Source organism: Sceloporus occidentalis, unplaced genomic scaffold (assembly GCF_023333645.1).
Source record: "Sceloporus occidentalis isolate IW3139 unplaced genomic scaffold, rSceOcc1.0.p SCAF_4, whole genome shotgun sequence".
NCBI lineage: Eukaryota > Metazoa > Chordata > Lepidosauria > Squamata > Phrynosomatidae > Sceloporus > Sceloporus occidentalis.
In genome coordinates, this window is record NW_028316984.1 from 16,493,852 (window position 1) to 16,519,016 (window position 25,165).

A 25,165-nucleotide genomic window follows, 5' to 3' on the forward strand; every position below is an offset into this window, starting at 1 on the left:
GTAAGATGCTGAATGGATAGCAGGCTGTGCTGCTCCATTTCCTAATTGGAAAGATGAAGGCCATGGTAGGTATAGCATCCCCAGACCTATCTCTGAACTCTAGTAAAGATAACAGAGGAATTCCTCCTCTTTTGTGTTCTTGTTTGGGAGAACAAAGGGAGTGATGGCGTGGAGTGATTCCCAGAGGATTATCATTTTTTAGACTACCATGAAAATAATGCCAATTGTAAATCTTTTTCAGCTTTTAACTGTGAAAATGGTTAGAGTGCACTTTCTGGCAGGGGGATACTTTAGAGAAAGTTAAAAGAGATACTTTCAACCATTTTGTGATTGGATGCATGTGGAAGTGTTTTCAGAGTGAGGACAATGCACTGAAAGAAGCATGAACCCAATTTCCCATTGAAAAGTGCCGTGGGGAGGAAGAGGCTCCAAAGCAACAGCAAAGTGTGCAAACAATGGCTCAAGCTATCAGAGAGAGTGAAAGATATACAGTTGCCCCTCCATTTCCACAGACTTCATATCCATGACCCTTGCTTACTCGCGGGGAGCAAATGGACGGGATTAAAATGGGGCACGTGCCCAAGGCGCATACCCGTAGCCACTCACAGGCATGCATCCCCCTTTAAGCCTATCTGTGAAATTCTGTTTTTGCAGGGTGTGTGTGTCCACAATGGATTTCCCATGAAAACGGGGGGCTGACTGTATAATCAAAATGTTCAGAGTGAATGTTTCCATCCCCCAACTTCAAAAGAGAGAAAGAACGAGAGAGAAGGTGTGCTCAAACATCTGCAGGCCACTAGTTTTAATTTTTAAAATGTCAGTGAGCAAGGATAAATAGTGTATTTTTAAAGCAGTTTGTTTGACAGTATCCCTGGATTCCAACTTCTGTTCTCTTGCTGTATGTGTGTGTCCTCCTTCCCACCTCTCTCACAAGATTGTGGCTTCTTGTTCTCTGAACCCAGACAATCTTAACTGAAAGCTACAAAGTATTGCTTATCACATAAGAAAGTAGGCAGGAGATGCAGCTTTAAATGTAAGTCCCTAACTCAAAGTGTGGAACATTAGGGTGACTGGAGATGCCACATGCCTCAGATATGGCCATCTTAGTCTGTGGCTCTCTTCAGCAAATCTTGATTGCCCAGTGGTGATGATCTTCTAGAAGTTATGGTGTTTGGGTCCTGAGTATCCACTAGGTGGCAGCACAGTATTGAGTCAAGTGGACAAATATGCAAACATGGTCATGCCAGGACAATTTGTACTTCCAAATGATTCATTCCTTACTTCCTCCATTGATGATTTTTTGCAGTCATCGTCATAATCGTCATCATCATCGCTTTCAATCTCTGCTTCCCCTGCAACATTTTAATTGGGGGGAAAAACAACAGAAGATAGCTCAGTATAGATAATCTTCCTCCCAACAGTCACACTTTTTAACTGTTATTGTTACAAGCATGGCTTTGATCCAAAGGCAGTGACAGAATCATAGACTCAAGGTGCTTCTTAGTATAAAGAACTATTTCTCAAAGCATGTGCCCATCAGCCAACAGTCACATTTATCCCTTTGACACACTGAAGGGCAGCAACGTTATTATGCCACTTAGTCATAGGTAAGGTGACCACTGAATCTTACTGCCCTAAAGACATCCAATCCCACATGATCTTGGAAGCTAAGTGGGGTCAGCTCTAGCTAGTACTGGGATGGGAGGCTACCAGGAAATACCAGGGGCTGTGGGATATTTAAAACAGGACGGCAATAGCAAACTACCTCTGATATTCTTCACCTAAGAAAATTATGAATGAAATTTATTGGGTCACTAAAAGTCTACAGATGACTTGGATGTACATACACACACAAGGGGGATACTTATACTTAATCCTCAAAACAAGACACAAATTGTCTTAAAATTGCATATATTCATTTACATGTACAGATGAGTTTTACAATTTAAACAGGATTAGAATACACCTTAGCTGAGTGGGGAAGATTATGTCCAAGTGGCCTGTGCTTCTTCTGTATCTGCTGCCCAGGTCCTAGAGGTGTACAGGCAACTTCCAGAACCCCACACTCCCTCTTATCTTTATCTTCTAATCAGACTAGGACTTGAGAGCCCTTCAATAGAGGACATCTGCACAGGGAAGACTATCTCCTGCAGCCCAGAGCACTGTCCTCTGTGAAAAGAGGATATGTGGACATCCTATCCACAAAGTAGGCATTAACTCAGAGAGTGATGTACAAAATACATGCTAATTGACACTGAACATGATCTGTGTCTGGAAATCTTAAAGTGTTCTTTCATTTACATTATTAGGTGCAATACTGAAAGGTTGTGATCTTTTTTAACATGCTACTATTTCTTTGTGGCCTACTACCACTTGTTTCCCATCTGTAATTCAAGTTCATTGAGCAAATTTTCACTGCGCTGTATAGCAACAACTTGCTCTGCATTCACAGCACGTGCAGTTGTTGCTAAGGATTACAACAAACATCTGTTTTAAAAGGAAACAGAGAAACCGCAATGTGAAGCCCTGGAGAACTCCTGTCGGACACTTTGCCTGACACTGAGTTTATAGACAGGTTATGAGGGCTTGCCCTGTGCCCCAACCCAAATGTTTTGAATGAAACCATTGTCTGAGAAGCCGAGTGCCTCACAACTGCTACTAGTCAACTGTGTACTCCATGGCTGGGAAATGATGCAGAAGACTAAATGTATCATGGCCACCTGTCATGCTCTTTGGGGGATGAATCCTCCTCGGAGGATGACCTGAACTTCCCTTAGTCCAATAGCCTATGGTGTGCAACCCTGAAGAGAATTTAGGGGTACCTAAGATTGTTGGGGAGAAGGGTGTTGAAGCATCTTCTCAAATTATGGATAATCCACTCTCGATATTGGAGGGGGGCAATGAATGGTAGACTAACCTTAGGGAGTCTAAATGTGCAGGTTTGGCTGGCTGCTATAAGTCCAGAATTGGTCCTTGTTGGTTTGTGGCTGCTCTCTTTCTGTACTACCTGAAGAAGGACACAGCCAATCAACTGTGTGACAAGTTGTAAAGGTGAGGAGATGAGGTACGAAGTGCACTGCTGTTATTATTATCCCTTGGTTACTGCCAAGTGCTATCAAACACCACAGATCAGCTGTGTGGGGTAAGAAGCCAAGCCCATGTGTGCCTTGGGTGTGTGATGAAAGAAGAGCTAGGCTGTGCAAGCTTTTCTCACTGGGTTGGCTGCTGTGGTTGTTGGGTGTGCTTTGCTTCCATTATTTACAACTGAGCACAATCAGGAGAAGTTGGGAGAGGAAGAGGAAGAACAGCAAGTGATAAGTGGTGATAGTAGCCCTAACAGAGGCATCAGCTCCATGGCAAAGTTGAAAGAATTGCCAGTAGACTCAAAGAATATTTCTGCCCACCGGCTAGTTGACCTGGAGCAAGTTTGTGCTTCTTGTTGCAAAGAAACAGCAGCCGCAATAGCTGCAACCTTGCTGCAGGCAAGTATAAATATGTGTATAAAAGCAATATCTGATACTGCCATCTGGAAAGAGAATGTGGCAAATAAAACTAAAACTTTATTTTCTACCAAAATGGGTTGCTTTCTTTTTCTGTCACTCTGCCTTTCTTCCCAAGATTTCTAACTGGAAATGGGCCCGATATTTAAAAATGTTGCACAGGATTCATGATTTGTAAAACACACACAGAGACACAAACACCGTTAAGATTTCATTTCTATAAACATGTCCGGGGTAGTGGAGAGGTGGAAAAAACTAAGTGGGATTCAATGGTCCACTTTCTAACCCCAAGACACATTTTACAAGGAACTCTCAAATTGCTATATTCTGAGGGCTGGGATGAGAATGAGCCTCACTGTGGGATGGTCATTCTTCCAATGTTACTGTGCTTAACAATTTTAAAAGCCTGAAAGAGAGTTTCAATCACAAATCACTTCACCTAATCTTCTGAAACTTGGTAGGTTTGTTACACAAACCTACACAAATCTACTTGGTAGGTCATGAATATGCTGCCTGCCACCCCTCTAATACTCCTCAGTGAGGAACCTATGGGAAATAAGTGCATCGCAATGGGTCTAAGCCAATTTGGACCATTTTCAAATGAATTGTGGCGCAAACCAAATCTTGTGGTGGGAGCCCATCTGTAGTTATCACATATGCCTCCTTAAAAGCTCCTAAGAGCCAGGTGCATTTTCCACCCAGCAAACACCATCATGGTAATCATCTACCTCCCTCTACAAACATGCAAGTATCAGATGCATGGAGGGAAGTGGAATTGCCAGAGCCAGCCCAAATACTGTGGTCTATTCCAGAGCTTTGGGCAGAGTGGAATTAATTCATCCTCTTCTTTGCCAAAATTTTGTGAAGCAGAACTATTTATCACTACTCTAGACAGTCCCCTGTTATATGTCCACTATGAAATGGCGTTTGGAATGGACTAATAATAATCACTATAAAATAGAAACTTGACTTCCGGAGGGGTGGTATTCTAATTATTGAGAAATAAACTTTGGATTGCAGAGACAGTGAAGCAAAATATGATGAATGAACAGATTTGGAGGGATGCATATGAAACATGATCTTGTTAATAGTCTACAGTGCCGTGCTTAGAGAAAAGTAGTTATTAGATGTTCCTTTATTTCCCTTTGTTGTTGACTTTACATCACAAATAGCTTGAATGGGCTTGTTTTATTTTTATTTTGTATGGTATCTGGTGAAGTCAGAAATAATCACTGTCATCTTGGATAGAGGAGTTAGAACTCTATCAAATAAGTGCTAGCTTAAACAAGAAAACAGATGTCAAACTACCACCTTTAAATGAGGCAGACCACTGGTCTACCTTGTCTAGTGCTATCTATAAAGATTGGCAGTAGTCCTTGACATTTCTAGTAGAGATGGTATTTATTTATGGAGTCTAGATTATTGATTGAAGTATTCATTTTGCAATTCCTGAGACTTGCTGGGAGACAAAACATGTCTTGTTTCAGAAATCTGCTCACCAGTAAGGCTTGTGGGTGTGCATTTGAGAAATAAAGCAGGCACCAAAATAATGTTTTTAAAAATAGTAATTTTAGTAGATGACAGATCCACTTTCTACTTGTGTCACATTTTTAAATGGGCTTTCGAACAGCTACATTTTTAAATAATGCAAGGAACTAAAAAGTGAAAATTGTATGCAAGCCAATGAGAAAATTCATATAAAATGTGAAACGCATGAAAATTGGATAGCCAAAACACAACTGTTAGGGGAAAAATATGAGTGAACAATTTGTGTGAATTTCTGTGCTGTAAGAAAAGTTTTACAAACAAAGATGGGATAAAAATGCAGGTGCGATCCAGACAAATGTTATGAAATCAAGAGTTAGGACTTTTCATATCCCAATCCCTGTTTCCTTTTTAGAGAGAGATGCTGTAGAGCAGTGACTCCCAAACTCTGTTCCTCCAAGTATTTTGGACTTCAGTTCCCAGAAGCTTCAGTCATCTTGGGCAATGGTATGGGATTCTGGGATCTGAAGTCCAAAACATCTGGAAGGCTAAAGTTTGGGAATCACTGCTGTAGAGTCAAAGTGCATCTTTTTGACACAGAACATGTGCTCTACTAATGATCTATGTGCGGAAGCAGCCAAGATTGAATAATTTAAAGCTTAAATGCAAAAAACTTCTTCACAAGCAAGCATTCCAGTTCATGAATGAAATAATGAATAATAAATAATAATAAATGAATAATGTCACAATAAGCTGATAAAAGACTGAAAAGGCTTAACTGTAATTCTTAAATTTGTTTAAACAACCAAATAAATAAACAATAACAGTGCCAGTTCTTAAAGCTGGTTCCTCATTGCTGAATGCCTACAGTGTTCCCAACAGCTACTTGTCCTCCTGAGGAATAATAGATCTGTGGCTTAGCTGGGATGAAGTAGCCAAATAAAATGAAGGAGTCCTTTGCTTGGCCACCACAATTTTCTTCTGTTTTCTTCAGAATCTCCTCTTTTTGGACAAATAGCTGAAATACAGTAACCACTCCCAGCCTTTCCTTTTGCTTTAGAAAACGGGTGCTATGGAGCGGAAAGAAACCAAGTTATAAGCCCAAGGTTTCTTAGGATGTTTTCAAGCATAAAGCAAAGGGAACTAATCTTTTGAAGTTCTATATGGCTTGAAATAATGAGATTATCTTTCCGTAGAGCTGTTGCGAGGGAGGCAAAATATTGTCACAACATACTTCAGACATGGAAATTAACACTGATTTTGTGGTAGGAGGGGGGTCCTGGTGTTGATGTTAAAAGACAGTGTTTCTTAACAACCTTTTGAACAAATGCTAGAAAGTGAGAAGTCAAGAAAAAATATTTGTGTGTATGACATAAAAAAAGAAGGATGCTGCTGTCATGGAAACAGACTGTGGGGGATTAGACACACTAGTGTGAGGCAGACAGAAATCAAGATGCTTGCCTTCCTCTCTTACAAGACACAGACATTGAGACAGAAGAGAGTGATACAAGTTGAGCCTCCCTTATCCAAAATGATTGGGACAAGAAGTGTTTTGGGTTGGATGATGATGATGATGATGATGATGATGATGATGATGATGATGATGATGACTGGATTTTGGAATACTTGTATTTGCATATAGGTACATAATGAGCTATCTTGGAGATTGGACCCAAGTCTAAAACAAAATTCATTTATATTTCATATATACCTTATATACATAGGATGTAATTTTTATTTTTTAAAAAATAATTTTGTGCATGAAACAACATTTGTGTGCATTGAACCATGAAAAAGCACAAGTATCACCATCTCAGTCACTATGAAAAAAGTTTTGGTTTTTAACGTATTTTGGAATTCTGGATCAGGGATACTCAACCTGTATTGAAGTAGCAACCATGATGTTTTGCTCCATAGTATTTGCCTGTATCACAGAGACATACCACCAGCATACTGTGGAGCCAGCCATCAAAAGGAAACTTCCTAGCTCTTCCAAATTTTAACCAAATCACATTAATCAGATATTAAAAGCCTAAGGTTCTACTGTAAGATAATTTATTTTGCAAACTTATAACAAAGGCAGGCTATATGAAATAGGTGAACACAGAGAAATGTACCTTACACAGATGATATCAGAGCCTAGGAGATGCCAATCTTATTTTTCAAAGAGTATCAGGGACAATCATAACCACTAAAATTAGCATCTTGTATTTGCATCATGCCCAATAAATTGTCATAAATACCTCCTGTATATTTAAATAAAAGTACTTGCAATTTGTAAGCTCCTCCAAGACAATCTCAGTTAAAATTTATTTTGTGTGACCTCAGCTTTTTTACCTGCTCCAGGAGAGGAGGGTTCAAATCCACTGGATGCATCACTGCATGCATTCGAAGCTTGTTCAGAGAGTTTCTTCTTTCCTGTACCATCCGCAGACTTGTGGGATTTCTTTTTATTCTTCACCAGGATTTTGTACATCAGGTCTGCTGGACTTGGAAGAGGAACACCGCGTTCAAGCTGATAACAAAAAGGAGATTAGTAAGGATGCCCATTTAAGAAGCATTTGCCTCCATTTTATCCTATGTTAGCAGCCTCTGTGCCATCCCATCTGTTAACAGTGGAATTAATTTTTAAATTAAGCTGATGTGTTGATGACATACACAAATAGAATATCTACAAATATCTTGTAACCTTTATCACATGAGGGGAGTGAAAACCCCAAAACAGAGCAGGAGAAAAGCAGCTTTTTCCATTTCTTTCTCCATGCCATCTTTTCTCTTTGTCATGTTGGAAAAATCTGTTTGACAAAAGACATGATTTTATGACCATCTCCCTTGGGAAGAGAATGGAAGTGCTATGACTACATGTGGAGAGGCAAGGAGGAAGCTGTTACTCCTCCTGTTTCAGCTTTCTTCTCTCATGAGATAAGGTTTTCACAGTTCTCCTAGAATGGTTGTGATCCACAGGTCACATGTGGTTTTTTGTGAAAGTCCTATGTGATCTTTGGAAACTGCAGCTGCTCCCTAAATCCCCTTATTTGTTTTTATATTTTAACACAATTCCAGATTTATGCTTAGGTGATTTAAGTTAAGAAAGAAAGAAAATCAGGCTGCTTGAGAATAGCGAGATGGAGTGGCGGGGTTAGGGGAAGAGGAGGAGACTGTGACACTACATGAATTCCAGTATTGCAATTGTCTATGTTTCACTCCTGAGGACCAATGGGACTGCAGCATGATTGGGAGCTTATTGATAGGTTCCCCCATCAATGAAAAGGGACACCCTAACCATGCTTAGGATACACAGAATGGGCCAGAGATGATGTCCTTTGTTAACCATTGCCAAAGGAGCTAATTTATTATTATAATCAAGTTTTAAAAGCCATAGGTTATAATTTCCAAAGTGTCCATGTAAGGAGCTAATGTAAAATGTCTTTATAGAACAGGAAACTCAAGAATGATAAATCAATACAAAGAAAGAAAAGAGAAACTGTCTTACTGGGTATTTTTCCAGGGGCTCCATCAGCAAAGCATCACCAAATATTAATCTGCAGTATTCTGCCATTTTTGCCTGCTGTTTGGGGCTGAAAGGTAAAGAAAACACAGAATTAAATGTGGCTTACTCATAACACTGGACGTGTCAGTAATGGAAAATGTAATAACTTTTAACCAGAAGAAAACCTATGATTTTCTGATCCAATTGGCCTAAATTGTTCTTCGTAATCTACAGTCATTATGCTATTATTCTGACTTCTGCCACAGCTCTTACTGCACTTTTTAAAAACATTAAATAGCCCAGGAAAGGCTTTCAGTCATTTGCAGTAATAAACAGAAAAAACACAAAACTGCTTCACATATATACAAGCAATAAAATAAAAATAGGAAAATTGATAAAATGTGGATGTGACAGTCCCATCAGATTTATATATATTGTATCAATATGTGTTTTTGCTATACGTCTACATGAAAGTTTGTAATTCCTTGTGTAGGTTTCACAGTTCTCTCTGCTTTACATTGCTATTTATAGGTCCAAAACACACTGCAGAAATAACTGCTTTAACTATCCTGGCTCAGTGCAAGGGAATCCTGGGAACTGTAGTGTATTGTGGTGCTAGAGCTCTCTGAGAGAAAAGGCTGAATGACTCACATACAGTTCCTGGAATGTCCTAATATTGAGCCAGGGCAGCTAAAGCAGTCTCAAACTGGATTATTTCTGCAGTGTGTTTTGGAGCATAGTCAGGTCTAGAAAGAAAGCTTTGGAATTGTTCCTTGATGAGGTACATTTTTTTCCACCTCTTCAAATTAGTTGTCATTTTTTTTGTTTTAACTTTAAGGTTACATGATGATTTGAAACAATACTGGAGCTACAAATCAGTATCAATCAATCAAACAGTTTGGCAGGTGAAATAACAATACCAAAAGACAATATATCATTAATATGTATATTGCATGCTTATCACACAAATTTGCAAAACAATTCTGTGTACACTGGGGATTGGATTTGAAAAAACAAACATGCACCTGCATTGCTTTGATCATTTACACCAGGAATGTGGAAAGGCTGAACTACATAAAGGCTGGATTCAAGATTCCTGGGCCCTTCCATGATCCCTGATGTTTTCTTTCCATTTTGTCAGTTCTGTCTACCATCGTGACATACATGCCTAGGAGGCATGGGGATTATTTTATTCAGGGTGCCTCCTGAATAAAATAATTTTAGGCCTTTATGGCTGTTGGTGTGGGGGTGTGGCAGCAGTAAAATAAGCCCTTGTATTGGGCAAAAATGCAAAAAAAATCATTTTAAAAATTTGGGGTGATGCAGTCCTCAAGGTCTTCTGGAGGACAGTGTGTCCCCATAACTCCTAGTAGCTGCCCCTTCCAACTATACCCTAATCATGTTTACCATAAGAAAAGCTCCTGGAGGAAGTGATTTCTGTTTTGTGGGTGAGACAGGCATGTTTCATTTGACACTGTGAATGTACCCCCTCCCCCAAATTCAAATGTGATCAACCTGCGACCAGCAGGGGCCACAAACAGACCTTGGAATCTGCCAGTACTACCTGCTGTGAATGCCTAGACTCTCAATTACTCCTGTACGCACAACAGGCCACCATGACAACTGTTATTACCAATTTCCCAATTGTGTTAGAACATAAAGCATGCAAGGATTCAGAAGAAGAGAGATGATTTGCATCTTTCTGCATTCTATACCATTCCCACAACTGTGTAAATATGCTTTGTAACCCGTGGTTTTAATATCACTCTGTACTGCATCTGAAAAAGTGAGTTTATAGTCATGAAAGCTCATGATTAAATAAAAATAACTTAGTCTTATAGTCTTTCCTTTTTGTCTTCCTCTCCCTTCCTCCTTCTAATAGCAAGTGAGACTCCCATTGTGTTCCTCATCAAAACCTGAGAGTGCACAGAAAGAGGACAAGGGAGGCAGTCATCCTCTTCTGGTTTCTTTCCCAACAGGATCACTGGCATGAAGATGTGGTATAAAAAATGCTCTCCTTTCCAGAGCTTGGCCATAGGTCATGCAGACTGGGTGGTTTCTGGGAGTTTTCAATCCAAACAGATGGCTTTCCTAAGTTCTGATCTCTCCTTCCAATAATTCTGGGTAGAATAACTAATTGAAGAAAAGGTTTCACCTCACCTTCCAGCATTCCACAAATGCTGCTCAACACTATTGTGATTAGAGAATGTTTCAGTCATTCTCTCAAAGATCTGGGTGGTGGAGAGAGATTTTTGCCTTGCCTCCTTCCCAGTGATCCTACTCAGCATCATTGAGAAGCAGGTCAAGACTAAAGTCCCCTTCTACAACATCCATTCAGAATAGTATATCTGCATGTCCTCTTAAATCTTGTCACAAAGAGTTGGTGACACCCAGTGCATCCAATCCTTCAACCTCCCACCGCACCCCACCTGGGGCCTCTCATTTTTCCTCTCACTGACCCTCACCCCACTCACCACATTTCTTACAGCATTTTAAACAGAAACAGGTAAATGCCACAGCAAATGTCTATCAAAATGCAGATATTTGAGGAGAAGGTGTCACTCCGCCTTAGGATGTCACCTGGTGAGGTCCGCAAGCCTTCACCCCCTAGTGATGCTACTGTCCAGAGGTTCACCTCAGGACCTTAAAAAGTCACTCATTCCTATTTAGGTAAATGGGCTGATCTTTCTCAACTCAAAAGATTATTTAAAACCTCAATAAAAAGATTTTGGCTGACTTTTTGTCTAATGGTCTTTTGACTAAAGGGCTGAAAGGATTAAACAAATATTTAATCAAAGTGCTAAACATACTGACTTCACGGTAACAACAAAACAAATCCATCTACTGTTTAACACAGCCCATACATTCCAAAATGTACAAGAAAGTTGAATGAGCAAACATGTGTCCAAACCAGTCCAACCACTCTTTAGAATGCCATATAAAAATCTAAGTGTTCATTCCACCTGCAATAGACTCATTGAATCAATGGGATTTACATGCATTTTGACTTAACATGCAGCCATTAATTCAAAAGGCCTACTCTAGTTAGAACTAGTGATTGGATTCAAGCTTCTGTCTTTAACCTTGGCTGTAAGCTCACAGCATCAGTCTCATTATGCCACATCTATTGCAATATTCATTTAAATCCATTATTTATGTAAATATTATGTATTATTTATAGAAATATTTCAATTACTTACGAATCCACATGATTTTCAAAAGAGAGGAGGATGGGGAAAGGAGATGTTTTAAATGCACATTCAGCAATAGCTTCTATTACTTCCTAGAGAAAGAAAAACAAGAGAATGACTGGTACTGAGGAGATTTTTAAAGAGATTTCTGTGGGGTGGAGAATGCATTCCATTTTCTGATAAAAATGATCTAACATCTAAACATAAACATTCTGCTGGAACCCCAGAAGCACGCCCACTTTTTTTCCTTTCTGTTCTAAGTTAGAAAAAGGATGAAGGAACCTCCAGGAGCAGTTCCTCTCAGCTGGATTTGCTTTCTAATCTTCAAATGTTACTAAGATGATCTTTTATTCCACTGTTGTGGCTGCCTGCAGAAGAACAAACAGTAGCTTGCACTCCAAATTCTCCCTTCACAGAGCACAACTGTATGCCTAAAGCTACCCCTTTTATGGATTATATTTGCATAATTAAAAGAGTCATGTATTGCCTGACGGCTTTCTCTGTATCTCAAAGGAAGGTTTCCTTTCAATATAATTTCTGTTACTTCAGTTAGCACATTTCAGGATTGTGATTGATGTAGGTAAACGGTCGCAAATAAAGCATAATAATAATAATAATAATAATAATAATAATAATAAATTAAGTGAGACATAATGACTGCCTCAGTGTCACCCAGTGAGCTTCATACCCAGCTGGGGATTTGAATCTCCCTTGCCTCAGTCCAATCCATAGTGGCTCCTCCTACACTAAGGAAAGTGCTAGAAAGACACCACAAATTTCAGCTCTCCAAAGAAACCCCAAACATGCTGCATTGCTAAGGGAAAGAAGTGGCCCATGTGCAAGTTCAATAGAAAGGAATTTTGTTTTAAGCCTGGGATAGTTGTGAGCTCCTGAAAATAAACTTGCGACTTCCCTGATCGGTGAAGTTCCATGAAGCTTAGGAGAGACTTTTGTCACATTAGAGTTCATATGTAAACATAATATAGATTGAGGTAAACACGCTACACACTACTTAGCAAGGTGCCAAAGTCACTCATCCAAGAGAAACCTAAATCCCCAACCCCCACAAAGTACTTTCTAGGCTTCCGCACACACTTTCTGCTTCTCTCTGCCTGCCTCTCAACAGTTGCTTCTAATTCTGTATTCCAAAAGTATTTTTCCTCAGTTCAAGTAAGTAAGAAAGAAAACAAGTGCTCTTTCACACTGAGAGATCTACACTAGCTGACACAGAGAAAGGTATGCATATCCATCTCTGAGTGCTCCATCTCTTTAACATTGTTCTAATGTTCTTTTTTTCTTCAATCTGTTAAGAAGCCATCAACTAGCTATTAAAAGATGTGGACAGTCAAGTACTGATTACCATTTTAGGCAGTGAGGAAAAGTTATAATAGAACACGTTATAGGAGACATATTTGACACTGCTAACCATCAGACAAGGATCCAGTGGTGTAAGTAAGGTTTGTTAAGAGGCTTGACGATACATGGATCTTCACTATCAAAAAACAAAAATCAACCAAACCTGTGACAGGAAAAATGTCTTGATTTCTCTTTATGAAATGTGCTTATCTAGATCATCTCTCAACTTGTAATTACAGGGAAAAGAAGAGGGTTTGGAAATAAATACATGGCTCTTTATATTTCAGTGTCCCATGTTATTCAGTTATGACATTTAAAAAACAACAACAGAAGAGCCAAGTTGCATCAGAATGAGATCACATTAATTTTGTGTCTTAGCACATCTCAAACCTGTTTCTCAAGGGAAAAAAAATACATATTATATGGCTACTGTTAACAACAGAATATGGAGAAACAGAACGGTTCCTAACTGGAAAAGGAGTCAGACAAGTCTGCATCCTTTTACCCTACTTGCTAAATTTGTATGCAGAAACTATCATAAAAGGACCAGGTTTAGACTCAGAAGAAGTAGGAACAAACATAGGAGGAAGGAACATCAGCAATCTAAGATGACACTATAACACTAGCAGAAAATATCCAGAGACTTGGAACAAATTCTAAGGCAAGTTAAAGAAGAAAGTGCAAAGGCAGGCTTACTGCTGAACATGAGAAATCAAAAAAAATTCTACCTAGATGGTGAGGAAACTGGAATAGTCAACGAATTCCCTTACCTTGGATAAAATAATCATCAGAACAGAGATTAAACTCAGAAGAAGATTAGGAATGGGAATAGCAGCTATGAAAGAACTAGTCAAGGTCATAAAGTGTAAAGATATACAACTGAACACTAAAGTTAGAATCATCCAAGTCATTGTATTCCCCATCACCATGTACAGATGTGAGAGCTGGGCAGTGAATAGGAAGACAATCAATTCATTTGAGATGTAGTACTGGAGAAGAGTGTTGTGGATACCATCGATGCCCAAAAGACAAACAATTAAGTCCTAGAACAGATCAAGCCTGAAATCTCCCTGGAAGTCAAGATGTTAAAACTTAAGACTCGTACTTTGGCTTCATACATCATGAGAAGACATGACTCATTTGAAACTATAATAATGCTAGGAAAGATAGTAGAAAGAGAGGAAGACCAGATGCAAGATGGCTAGACTCAATCATGGAGATAATGGGCCTGAATCTGCAGAACCCAAGCAAAGCAGTTGAAGATAGGGGGTCTTGAAGATGTCTCATCCACAGAGTTGCCATGAGTTGGGGTTGACTCAAGGGCAGTTAACAACAAAAAAGTGAATCTATGCTGGGTTTCACAGGAATTACTCTCAGTTTTATAGGAGCTATTCAAAGTGCTGAACTTTATTCCCAAAATATGTTCAGCACCTTGGATACTTCTAAAAACAAGAGTGGCTACTATCATAACCAATGAAGTTTTACAACCCTGTGAAGACATAGCATTACTGGCTGTTCCTAAGATTATCCTACACCAGTTGCTACTTGTAACTGACTAAGAACCATTGGATCAATAGAACTTACTTAAGTGTTGTTTCAGTGGATCTGTTGTAGTTGGTACTAGCAGTTAGATTTAGGGCTGGAGTGGGAATGATGCAACACTTTATAGGACTACAACTCCCAGCAACCCTAGCCAACATAGCCAGCACCAAGGAATGCTGGGAACTGCAGTACACTGACATCAGGTGGGCCTCATGATTACCAGTTCTGATTTAGGGAATTACTTCTCACACAATTTTGAAAGCATCAGAGCCAAACAATAATGAAAGTAACTGCAACTCAGGATATTGTTACATTGTTCCTTTAGAATAATAGGACTGGAAGACTTAACAATGATTTAAATGGAGAAGACTAACAACTAGAATACAACAGAAAGAAAGAAATGTCAGAAAGAAAAAAATGTCAGAACAATTTCTTTTAAAAATGAGACATAAGATGGGATACTAACAGTGCAGTTTAAGCATATTTATTCAAAATTAAGTTTTACTGAATTCAATAGAACTGATTTCCACATACAAGTGACCACATTGTAGGATGGCCTAAGAAGTCCATACAGAAGACTTAACAAGGAAAGTACCCTATATTACGCAACTACTCTGTTTTTAAAAGACTGATAAAAATGTAAGACCCATATGCATGGCCATAGTAAAAAAAATTTTTTGAATTGTTTGTTAGAGCACAGCTCATACAGGGACTTTCCTACAGTTCTGTTTCCAGTTTTTACAAGATTTTGTTTGCCCATTATCTCCCTGACTGAGTCTAGCCAAACAAATTACAAATGGAAGACATATGGTAAACTCCAAATAAATAGACTATTGGGTGTTTTTATGACCTACACTCCAATATGTAGTTACATATATTCTTCAGTAGTGCCTTTCAAAATTACCAGCCTTTTTCATCAGTAGATTTACATAACAAGTTTTATTTGACAGGCTTCTTTAAAAGAGAATATTTTAAAAGTTTGTTTTCACAGTTAGTATTTTGCATTAAAGTGCCTAACAACTGAACTCTAGTTTAGTTCTCGTCTTGGTTATATGGAAATAAGATTAGGGAGAGAGTGCACCCAGGCCCAGTGCTTTGCTTCGGTTTATTTCTGCTCATGAATGTAGTGCTAATCCAGGATTTAATGAGGGAGAGGTGAATCCTGGTCCATCAAGGTCCCCAAACCAAAGTTTATATCTCTTCTTATTCAAATCCCCTTCCCTTCTGGACGAATAGTGAAAGAGAGGGAAATAAGATAGAGCCAGGTTACCATCTTGGCCAAGACATGACTTGATTCACCATTTATTTCCCTTTGTAAGGAAACTGAAAATGAAGCAAATTTCACCAAGACAGGTGGCTAAATCCTCAAAAATGGGAAAGCAGGACAGTTACTAATGGAAGACATCAATATCTCATAAAATTCTTCATAAAATTTTACCTTCATAGAACTCTGTCAGTGAGGCAGAGAAATTGCAGGATACAGTATAAACCTCATCTAATGAACCTCTATGTCTTTTAGACATACAGAAGTGGTTTTGACACATTTGTTATGTCTAGAGGCATTTCTTTTAAGGGCAGAAAATATGGGTTTCTCCTGTATTCATTAAACTTAGAATATTTGTTTGTCTTCACCCTATAGATCAAAATGCCTGAAAACAAAGTTGACTGTATCCAGAAAGTAAACCAAGGAGTGAATTATTTAATAACATTCATCAAACCATGTCATAAGACAAAATCTTGTGGATGAATGGACAGATAGATAAATATTTATCGTCACTCTATATACATAACTTCCAAGAAAGAAGATGGGATGAACTTAACACAACGGAACTCTGAAATGTTTTGAAATTATGAAATAAGGCATAGTTAACCACACACTTTTCTGTAATGGTCTCTATCACATTAGCTGGGTTTGCACTACATGGTAAACCAGAAATATTAAGAATTATTATGAACAAGGCAGGGTGCTGCCTACTGTGATTTGTTTATTATGCCATCAAAATGTGACCCTCTGGCTCATCAACAAACCAAAGAAATAAACCAAAAACAAAGCTAGGGTTATTTCTCTGGTTCCAACTTGCAGAATTCTTTCTTAAAAACAATGTCCAAAACATACCCATTTTCTCAGTACTATGGATAATCTTAAAATAAGCTAAGGAAAGGCCTGACACAGTATACAAGCAAAAACAGGTTTGTATATTATGTTCTTCAAGAATTTATTGAGCTGCAGTTAGCACTAGAGAATCATGGCTGGGACATAAAAGCAGGTTCTATAGTTAGCATAGAGCCACACTATGATTTACTTTAAACTTAACAAGAATAACTTGGATACATCCTTTAAATACTTATTCCTTCTTGTAGTTGTGTGCTTTCAAGTCATTTCTGACTTATGGCAACCCTAAAGTGAACTTATTGTAGGGTTTTCCTGGCAAATTTCTACACTGATGTATATATGTTTTATGTTCCTTTTATTCCAGATATCTTGCATTGGGAAAGTCTGGTTTAGGGAGCTGCCTGTGAGGAAGTGAGCTTGTTGTATAAACAGGTGTGTATGTTGTATAAACAGGTGTGTTTTAGGGAGCTGAGTAGAATCATCCCAGACTTATTCTGGTTAGATATATCCAAATTTTGCCCCAAGGAAGTGTATATCTGGTATCACGTTCAGCCATACTTTCATGGCCAGAAGACAGTATTGAAGTTTTGTGAACATTTCAACTAACTGCCAAACATTATGCTCCACCTAAAATGGGTGCCACTGAACTACTGCTTACCTCTGCAAAAGTCTGGGGATATCTTGCATTGGGAAAGTCTGTTTTAGGGAGCTGCCTGTGAGGAAGTGAGCTTGTTGTATAAACAGTTGTGTATTTTGTATTCTTTGTTTTCCTAACCCTTGTGAATGCATTCAAAAGACAGTATTTCTGGTGTTGGTGTGTTGATATGATAGTATAGCTCAATTGTATCACAGTTATGTCCTTTTTAAAACAAGAACAACAACAACACATGTCTTAGAGCAATAAATAGAGATTATTTTCATATATGGAATTATGATAGTGTATGTGTGTGCAGACACTTTAAAGATGGTATAAAACAAAATGACTCATGCTCCTTTTAAAATAATGACACCAGATTTATAACATTTGAAGATTAATTTTTATATGGCTATAGTACACAAGTGACCATCGAAAGCCAACTAAAATTATGTTTCTATTTAAGCATGATAAATCCCCCTTTTTTTCATAAAAATGCCAAATTTACCCCAGTGTAGATTAATAGTGATCATTTTCAGATATTAGGCATGTGGTATTGGACATGTGGTGCACACAGATGTGGAAATGACTGCCCTGTCCTAATCTACTACATGTATATACCTGAGGCTTTTAAGAAAAGGGGCACAAACTGATTAGACATGTAATTTAGTTATCAGTCATGCTTCTGAAATGTGGCTCTGCAGGAGTACAAGGTGGGGAGTTACATTACTGAGAGGATGACTTGCAGCTCTCATATCAAAAATCTTTCCATTTTGTTCAAGGCAGGAGCAGACAACAGTGGCCCTGTAGAGCTTTCTGGACCACAGCTCTCATATGCCATCACCACGTTCTGAGATGACTAGGACTGATGGGAATTGTAGGCCCAAAATACCTGGAGGGCTGTAGTTGCCCTCCTCTGGTTCAAGGTCTTGAATTGAGGTACTCAGACCCTCCTGCAGCACAGTAGTGTAATTGATAGGGTTGAGGATGAGACATGAGCTTCATGTCTTTTTTTCAAAACAGAACCAGTAATATTTGCTGAGGTGCCAAGTTAACTGATGAACCCTCCTTCTTCTGATAAGTGAGTGAGGTGGTAACACTTTTTTTTGGTAACAGACTGGCATAGAACAAATAATAATAATAATAATAATAATAATAATAATAATAGAATGAAGTAGAGGCTAGATATTTTCTCTGTCTTTGATGGAGTTTTTCCTTCATTCTAGCAGTGTAATTGGTAATAGCCTTAGCAAGATCATTTGCATTTCTAATTAAAAACTAAAGGTTGCATTTCAGCTGGCTCAAGATCTGCTGTTCAGCATCAATGTGTTTTACAGTTTGAACTTCCAAGGTCAGAAGTAAGCACCACTGAATCCAACTGAGTTTATTCCCAGTTAACTATGCATGAGATTGCAGTCCTGCTGATATTCATATATAGAGTGTTTATGTTCTGTGCAACTCATGCCTGTAACGATGATACTCTCCTCTGCTTCGAAATTTGTTGCTACACTGCCACTGTGTCAGAGCTGCCATCTTTCACAATTAGGTTTCTTAAATTGGAAGGAGAGAGACTTAGTAGTTTATTCAACACACCCACTCCTTGATGTTAGATATAGGGGTTCATCACATGTGGCGCTTCCATCGCCCAAAAGTCATCAAATGAGGCAGAAGGGTCACCAGTGTAATCATGCTGCAGGTGCTTCTAAAGTGGAACAGAAGAGTTATCACCATGAAATCACCATGGAATTGTCAGGGAAACAGTCCTTTTCTTATTAACGGATTAATCCATTAATAAGAAAAGGGCTTCTCCGCTGATGAATCGATGGCAATAACTCTTCCATTTCACTTGAGAAGCGCTAGGCATGATTACACTGGTGACACTTCCACCCCATTTTGATGACGTTTGGCCGATGGAAGTGCGACATTTGGAGCTTCGTGTGATAAATTCCATAGTAGTTGAAGGGAGAGAATATATTCAGCATACATCTCATGGATCTATTTGTGAGCCAGTCCCCTTTATTTCCACTTATGGAGATGGAAACCATGACATTAATATTTATCAAATTAAGTCACATTTTTTAGTTGGATAAGAAATATACAAGAATGTAAAGATGTTTCTCCTACTTAAACTCAGTATAATTTTGGTGGCATTTGCTGTGGAATAATATTATGGGGGAGGGGGCTTTTTAGCCACCTCTCCTGTTAACTTGGCTGGGATTTTTCAGTCCATGACAGGCAGTGGTCAGGAAAATAATTGAATAGGCAGCAAAGAACAGGAGGAAAAGAAGGGGAAAGGTTAATTATGAAGAGAAGCTATTATTACTCAGTTCTAAAGCTTTGCATTTAGGGTGAAACAACATTTGAAGTTACGCATTGTTCAGGGAATAGGGAATGAAAATTGCTTAAGTATCACAAAAATGTGTCAGATTATGAATTTGTTGTGAATGTGAAGTACTTTTATTTGCAATTAGGTTTGAATGTTTTTTTATTTTATTTTTTCTTATACGTTTTGGGTTTCAGAAAGCTCATCTTGAAAAATTAAAATAAATTCTGGATATGACTGGAGGAAGAAGGGAAAGATGGACAGACATGAACATCTGCAGAGTGATGATGGACCACCAAAGAAGCAAAAATCAATTTCAAACGTTGGGGAATTGTTGGTGAGGTCAAGCATAACAAAACAATGGGTCAATTTTTGTCAAAATACTGCAAGTTTCTCAGGTCCAAAAAACACAAAAAAGCCCAGATTTTGTGCACTTTGGTAATGAGAACAATGATGAGGTAAAATTTGTGAATGTGTCTGATATCCTGCAGAAAGGAACAAAGAAGGGGAAGAAGCAGCAGAAACTGAACACCCCTTCTTTCTGCTGTTACAATGGAGGTGTGCCAGGGAAACGTTCAACCTGGTGGCTATGCAAAACATCCAAACCTTGATTTCTGATTCCATGATAAAGAACAGAAAACTGTGGGCCAAACAGAACCAGTTAGTGTAGACTGCAGAGACTGTCCACAGCATCTGTGGTGTGTAATTGACAAATTCCTAACAAAATCTGGAGGAATTCCGCATCTGATACACTGATGCAACTACATGGGTTCCTTTCTATAATGCCTGAAAAGGTGGAGAACATTGTGGATTATTGTTCCTGAGGGAAGATTTTAGATTTTTATTGTCTGGTCATATAGGAGTACAGAGGTCATAGGGCCATTAGCCCACTCCTGAGACATCCTGCAGAGGAAGGATGACATGTTCATGGCAAACCTTAGATAAGGAAAAAGGAGTGTTTTAGGTGGGCCACCAGCATTCTGTTTTCTGTCCAGCAATGGGTCACCTAGATGCAACATCAAGTTTTAATGTTAAACTGATGTTGATTTTAATGTATGTTTTAAATTTTTAATGGTTAATCAATGTTTTAGGGGAGGGTGGGATATGAGGATATGGGATTGTATATGAATTTTAACTTGTAAGCTGCCTTGATTGTCATTGACAGAGAGGCAGGATATAAATAGAAGTTTTATTATTTATTTGTTTGTTTGTTTGTTTATTTGTTTATTAATTAATTAATTAATTAATTATTTAACAGGAAATAATTAGCTAACCCTTTGTTTCTCTAAAAGCTTGTAGGCTGCCAGTTAAAATCACTACAAGCAGAATTTAACACATTCCAACCAGTAAGTGATACCTTTCCTTTTCCTAGCTTCCATTTTTTCTCTCTCCTAGATACACACTAGAAACCTAAAGTTTCTAACTGAAGGCTAAATTTAAAAATACCAAACAGAGGGAGGGCAGCTATAGTAATGGGTCTCAAGAAATAAAATAGCTAGGAGAGACAGAAGAGAAGAGTGTCACAAAAACTATACCAGTTATAATAATGGAAGGAGGATTCAGTTGAGGAGGAACTCTCCAGACATCTGAATGCATGCAGTACAAAAATGTCCTCTTCTCTGTGTGAGTTTCCTTGCCTTTTCCGAACACACCACTGACATGCCATCTACTATAGCAGTTAAGTGCTGTTTCAGTACCCAAACGCAAAACAGGGACAAAGTGCAAAGTTAAATCAAAAATGGGATTTTTCACCTACATTCCAGTAAGGTTTTAGTGTAGTTGTGTAATATATACTCAAAGACTAGGTTAGAACCAACACGATTTCAGCATATTATTAATGCGGTTCTTTCACTGTAAAGCTAACACTGTGGCACCTTTGTGCTAACTTTCCTCTTCCTGCCTATACATGACCTCACTGTAACTACACTTAAAATCTTTCCTTATCTGAAGATTATGAACTGCATTGAATACCTCCTTGGAAGAATTCCAAGGGGAAAGATGTGTACATATGTGCCTACACACACTTTGTAGACAGGCAAAATAATTTAGTTACCCAGGTTTCCTAAGCTTGTGTATTGGGGAAAAATGATTCACTGAGGCCTTATTCCTTGTGTCTCCCATGTAAGCACTACAGTGCCATTGGAAATATCCTTGTGGTCACCCTGCCCCACACTACCCACACCACTCAGAAACAGCACAAACTAAATATGTATCCAAGCACACACAATTATTTTATTTTGTAAATCTATCCTCACATAATAATGTAACAGACCCCTGGCAAGTGTACCTTGAAGGAGATTTCAGTTGTCATGGTGAATCCATGTGTAATGACTGGCTCTTCTTCGGCTGTTCGGCCTTTCCAGCAGTCCAGCTCAACACAGCGGCAGCCAGACAAAAGGACTTGGCGATACATCTCAACAGAAGAGTTACCAGCCAGCTGCCCAGCTGCAACAACATAACAAGGAACATGAGACAAGGGGACCCATTATGGTTTATGGACTAAATGTACATAACACAAGAATAATGAAAGCTTTTATTATCTGTTTCCCCCAGTGGTAAGGAACAAGATGACAAATCCCTTTAAGATGCATAAAATCAAAGGAAAATCATGTCCTAGTCACTACTGTAGAGTCCTGGTTTCTCCCATAGATTCAGTGCTATAAATAATCCCTGACCTGAGTCTAGACAATTACACTGATACATGGCAGTGGGAGAAGAAAACAAAGCAAGAGGGAATAGTAAATACAATTGTATTTAATTTACCTTATCCTTGCTGTTGAATATTTCTGTGTTATTAAAGTACTAAAGGAGTTCCTCTGACAGCTGTGGTATTTCTTGCAATAGCTTTAAAGGAGTAATAAAAAAGCAAAGAGAACTGGGCACATAAGATGATAGATTTGACTACAGTCTCTCATATTGCTATTAACTACCTTTAAAAAGACTAACTTCTGGAAAATATAGTAAGGCTCATGCCATCTAAAAACCATCTAAAAACCATGCCAGGCAGCTGGGGAAGAAAAATTTCTTCTGACAACAAGCATATATATTTTAGCACAGGGACGGCTTTTAAAATAAATCTGCAGTTTCTAGTACTTTGGAGAGCACCACCGAACTGAGTGATCAGCACTGACAGTTCACTCAGGTTATCACAGTTCCTGGAATTTTACATTATACACTTCACTTCAATTTAGCAGTTTTAGAATGATGCATTGCATTGCACACTCAGTGGACCCTGGTCAGTTGAATGGAAGACCTTTTAGGTGTCATCAGCTTCAGTGTGAAAGGCAACTCTTTCAACTGAAGTGTTACTATGTAATACCATTCTACGGATGGCTATTCAAAACAAATCTCTTCATTGGGGCTTATTTCTAAGGGAGTGGCGTATAATTGCACCATGAGATGGCTTCACTTTAGCTGGACTGTATGTGGTGATGTTAATGGTGGTGATGGTGCACTTACAACATCAATATATTTGGGGGGCAAAATGGGCCAAAACATTTCACAACCTATTTCTTGGTTATATTTGATTCTGTGTTTCATTTTCTAATTAGACTATGTTTTAGGGTTGTAATTTCAACAATTAAAAATTAACTTTGTTAGTCTGATGAGAGGAAGGGGCAATTCATATTGACATCCTGATGACCTGGGGATGAAGTTAGGAATGGGTTTACTTATCCATTTAGGTTAAGAAAGCTGCAACTAGGAATGTCGTTCATTAATTTTGTGTTTGAAAGAAACAGTGACCAATTTTAGAACTTTTCTTCCCACTGATGGAAAATATTTTGGAACTGCGCAGTTTTTCAATGACCGTTCACAGTTTGGGACTTACTCTGTGTAAGATTTTCACCTTTCTTTACACAGAAAACAACATTTTCTGTACATGAAACAAGATCTTCTAAACAGAAAACATTTCTTTCTTACAGAGGTTGTTGTGTTTTTGGTGGTGATGGTGGGGGAATCATGTTTGAATTTTTGTGCAAAATAAATCCCAAAGTGCACAGATTCTTTTCATTCCATAATTCTACTTGTCAAGGTTTCTAAACATTCAAGAAACACATTTTCAACATTTTTTGGGGGAAGGGATATTTTCAAATATTCTTTCCATCCCTAACTGTAGCATAGTCATGTTCTTTTCTCCTGGTGTTTGCTTCATTCACTTTCTACTTCATTCTGCTCTTTTCCTTCCAGCCCTTCTCCCATGAAAGAAATTGTAAGCCTTTATCCAGTGACTACTCTAATTAAACATACAGGGCTCTAAATGAATTGAGTTTAAGATTAAACTCAATAGTTGGAAGTCAAGAGTAGGAATGATGATTCTCTGGCTCTCCAATATTCTGGATTTCAACTCCAATAGTCCTCTACCTATTGGCTAAGCTGTGTGGGCTGATGGGAGCTGAAGTCCAAAACAACTGAAAGAGCAAATGTTCTGTAAACTATTTTAGATACAGGCATCACCTCACACACTCTTTGCAATTTTAGATGATGATAATGATAGGAATTCACACATAGATATGAATCCAGCTGCTAATCTTAACTAGAGTAAATCCACTGTATCATTGGAATTTACATAGGTGTTCTTAATGTACTAATTTCCCATTGGTTCAATAGATCTACTCCAGTAGAACCCAGGACCTGATTCAAGTCATGGTTACATTTGCTGGGAAACTATTATCTCATATTGCAGATATTTTGTAACTCTGAAACTTTTTACCTTCACAGCCCTGTTCATAAATCACTGCATGCATTACTTCTGGTAAGAGATAGATTCAGTTTTAGTATGTTGAATTAACTGAACCCTCTTCAGAAGGATTTCCAGAAAAGGTGAAAATGTCGACAATTTCTTTCAATATGCAATCTTCTGTCTTCTCAACTGGCTGCACTCTTTCCAGATGCAAAATAAAAAGCAAATGGGCATTGGTTTTTATAAGTGTTTCCTTTTCAAGAAACATAATAGAGGAGATGTTCAGTAATGTGCTCCTAACAGTCTGCACAGACTGAATTCAATATAGGTTATGTCCCTAAACAAACTCTGTCAGATACTGTGAAATTTAGGGCATGGGCAGAAGGGCCAGAAAAGAAGAGATGCCAATATGTGCTAGGAAATAGTCTAAAGTATAAAACTAAACCCTTCTTTTTAGTACTCTTTGTTTATACTTCTTTTATTAAAACATTTCTTTACTATTTTTCTATCCCAAACAATATTCCAGGTAGCCTACATAGCTCATTACAACAAGAGATCCACCTTGGCAAATGTTCATCTACTCTTTGTTTAGAAGGGTAGCATCTCTAACTTTCCCCAATAAATCAATGGAGTGTTTGCATTACTACTGACCTGAAAAGGCACTGATCTGAAAATGCTGTGGCAGCTGATGTAGGATAAAATAATCACTTTTCTCCTCAAAGTAATCTTGGCCCAAAGCCCTTTGGGGGTGGTTTGATTTCTACTCCATTATTTCAGAGGTGAAGACTTAGCAGCCTGTGGTCATAAGCACTGAGAGCATTTTTAATGCCAACGATATCTCATCTAGCCT

At 38.4% G+C, this 25,165-nt stretch overlaps 1 protein-coding gene across 2 annotated transcripts in view; it reads right to left on the reverse strand.

The window, feature by feature from the left end:
* Positions 1–25,165, reverse strand: part of PLCB1 (phospholipase C beta 1) — a 581,938-nt gene that overhangs the window by 107,664 nt on the left and 449,109 nt on the right. For both annotated transcript variants that reach the window (XM_089519303.1, XM_089519304.1), the window contains exons 11-15: positions 21,922–22,079; positions 11,676–11,758; positions 8,479–8,563; positions 7,323–7,500; positions 1,282–1,352 (exon numbers count right to left, since the gene is read on the reverse strand). In XM_089519303.1, the coding sequence (XP_089375429.1) occupies positions 1,282–1,352; positions 7,323–7,500; positions 8,479–8,563; positions 11,676–11,758; positions 21,922–22,079 (575 nt within the window). The remainder of the gene's footprint in view (positions 1–1,281; positions 1,353–7,322; positions 7,501–8,478; positions 8,564–11,675; positions 11,759–21,921; positions 22,080–25,165) is intronic.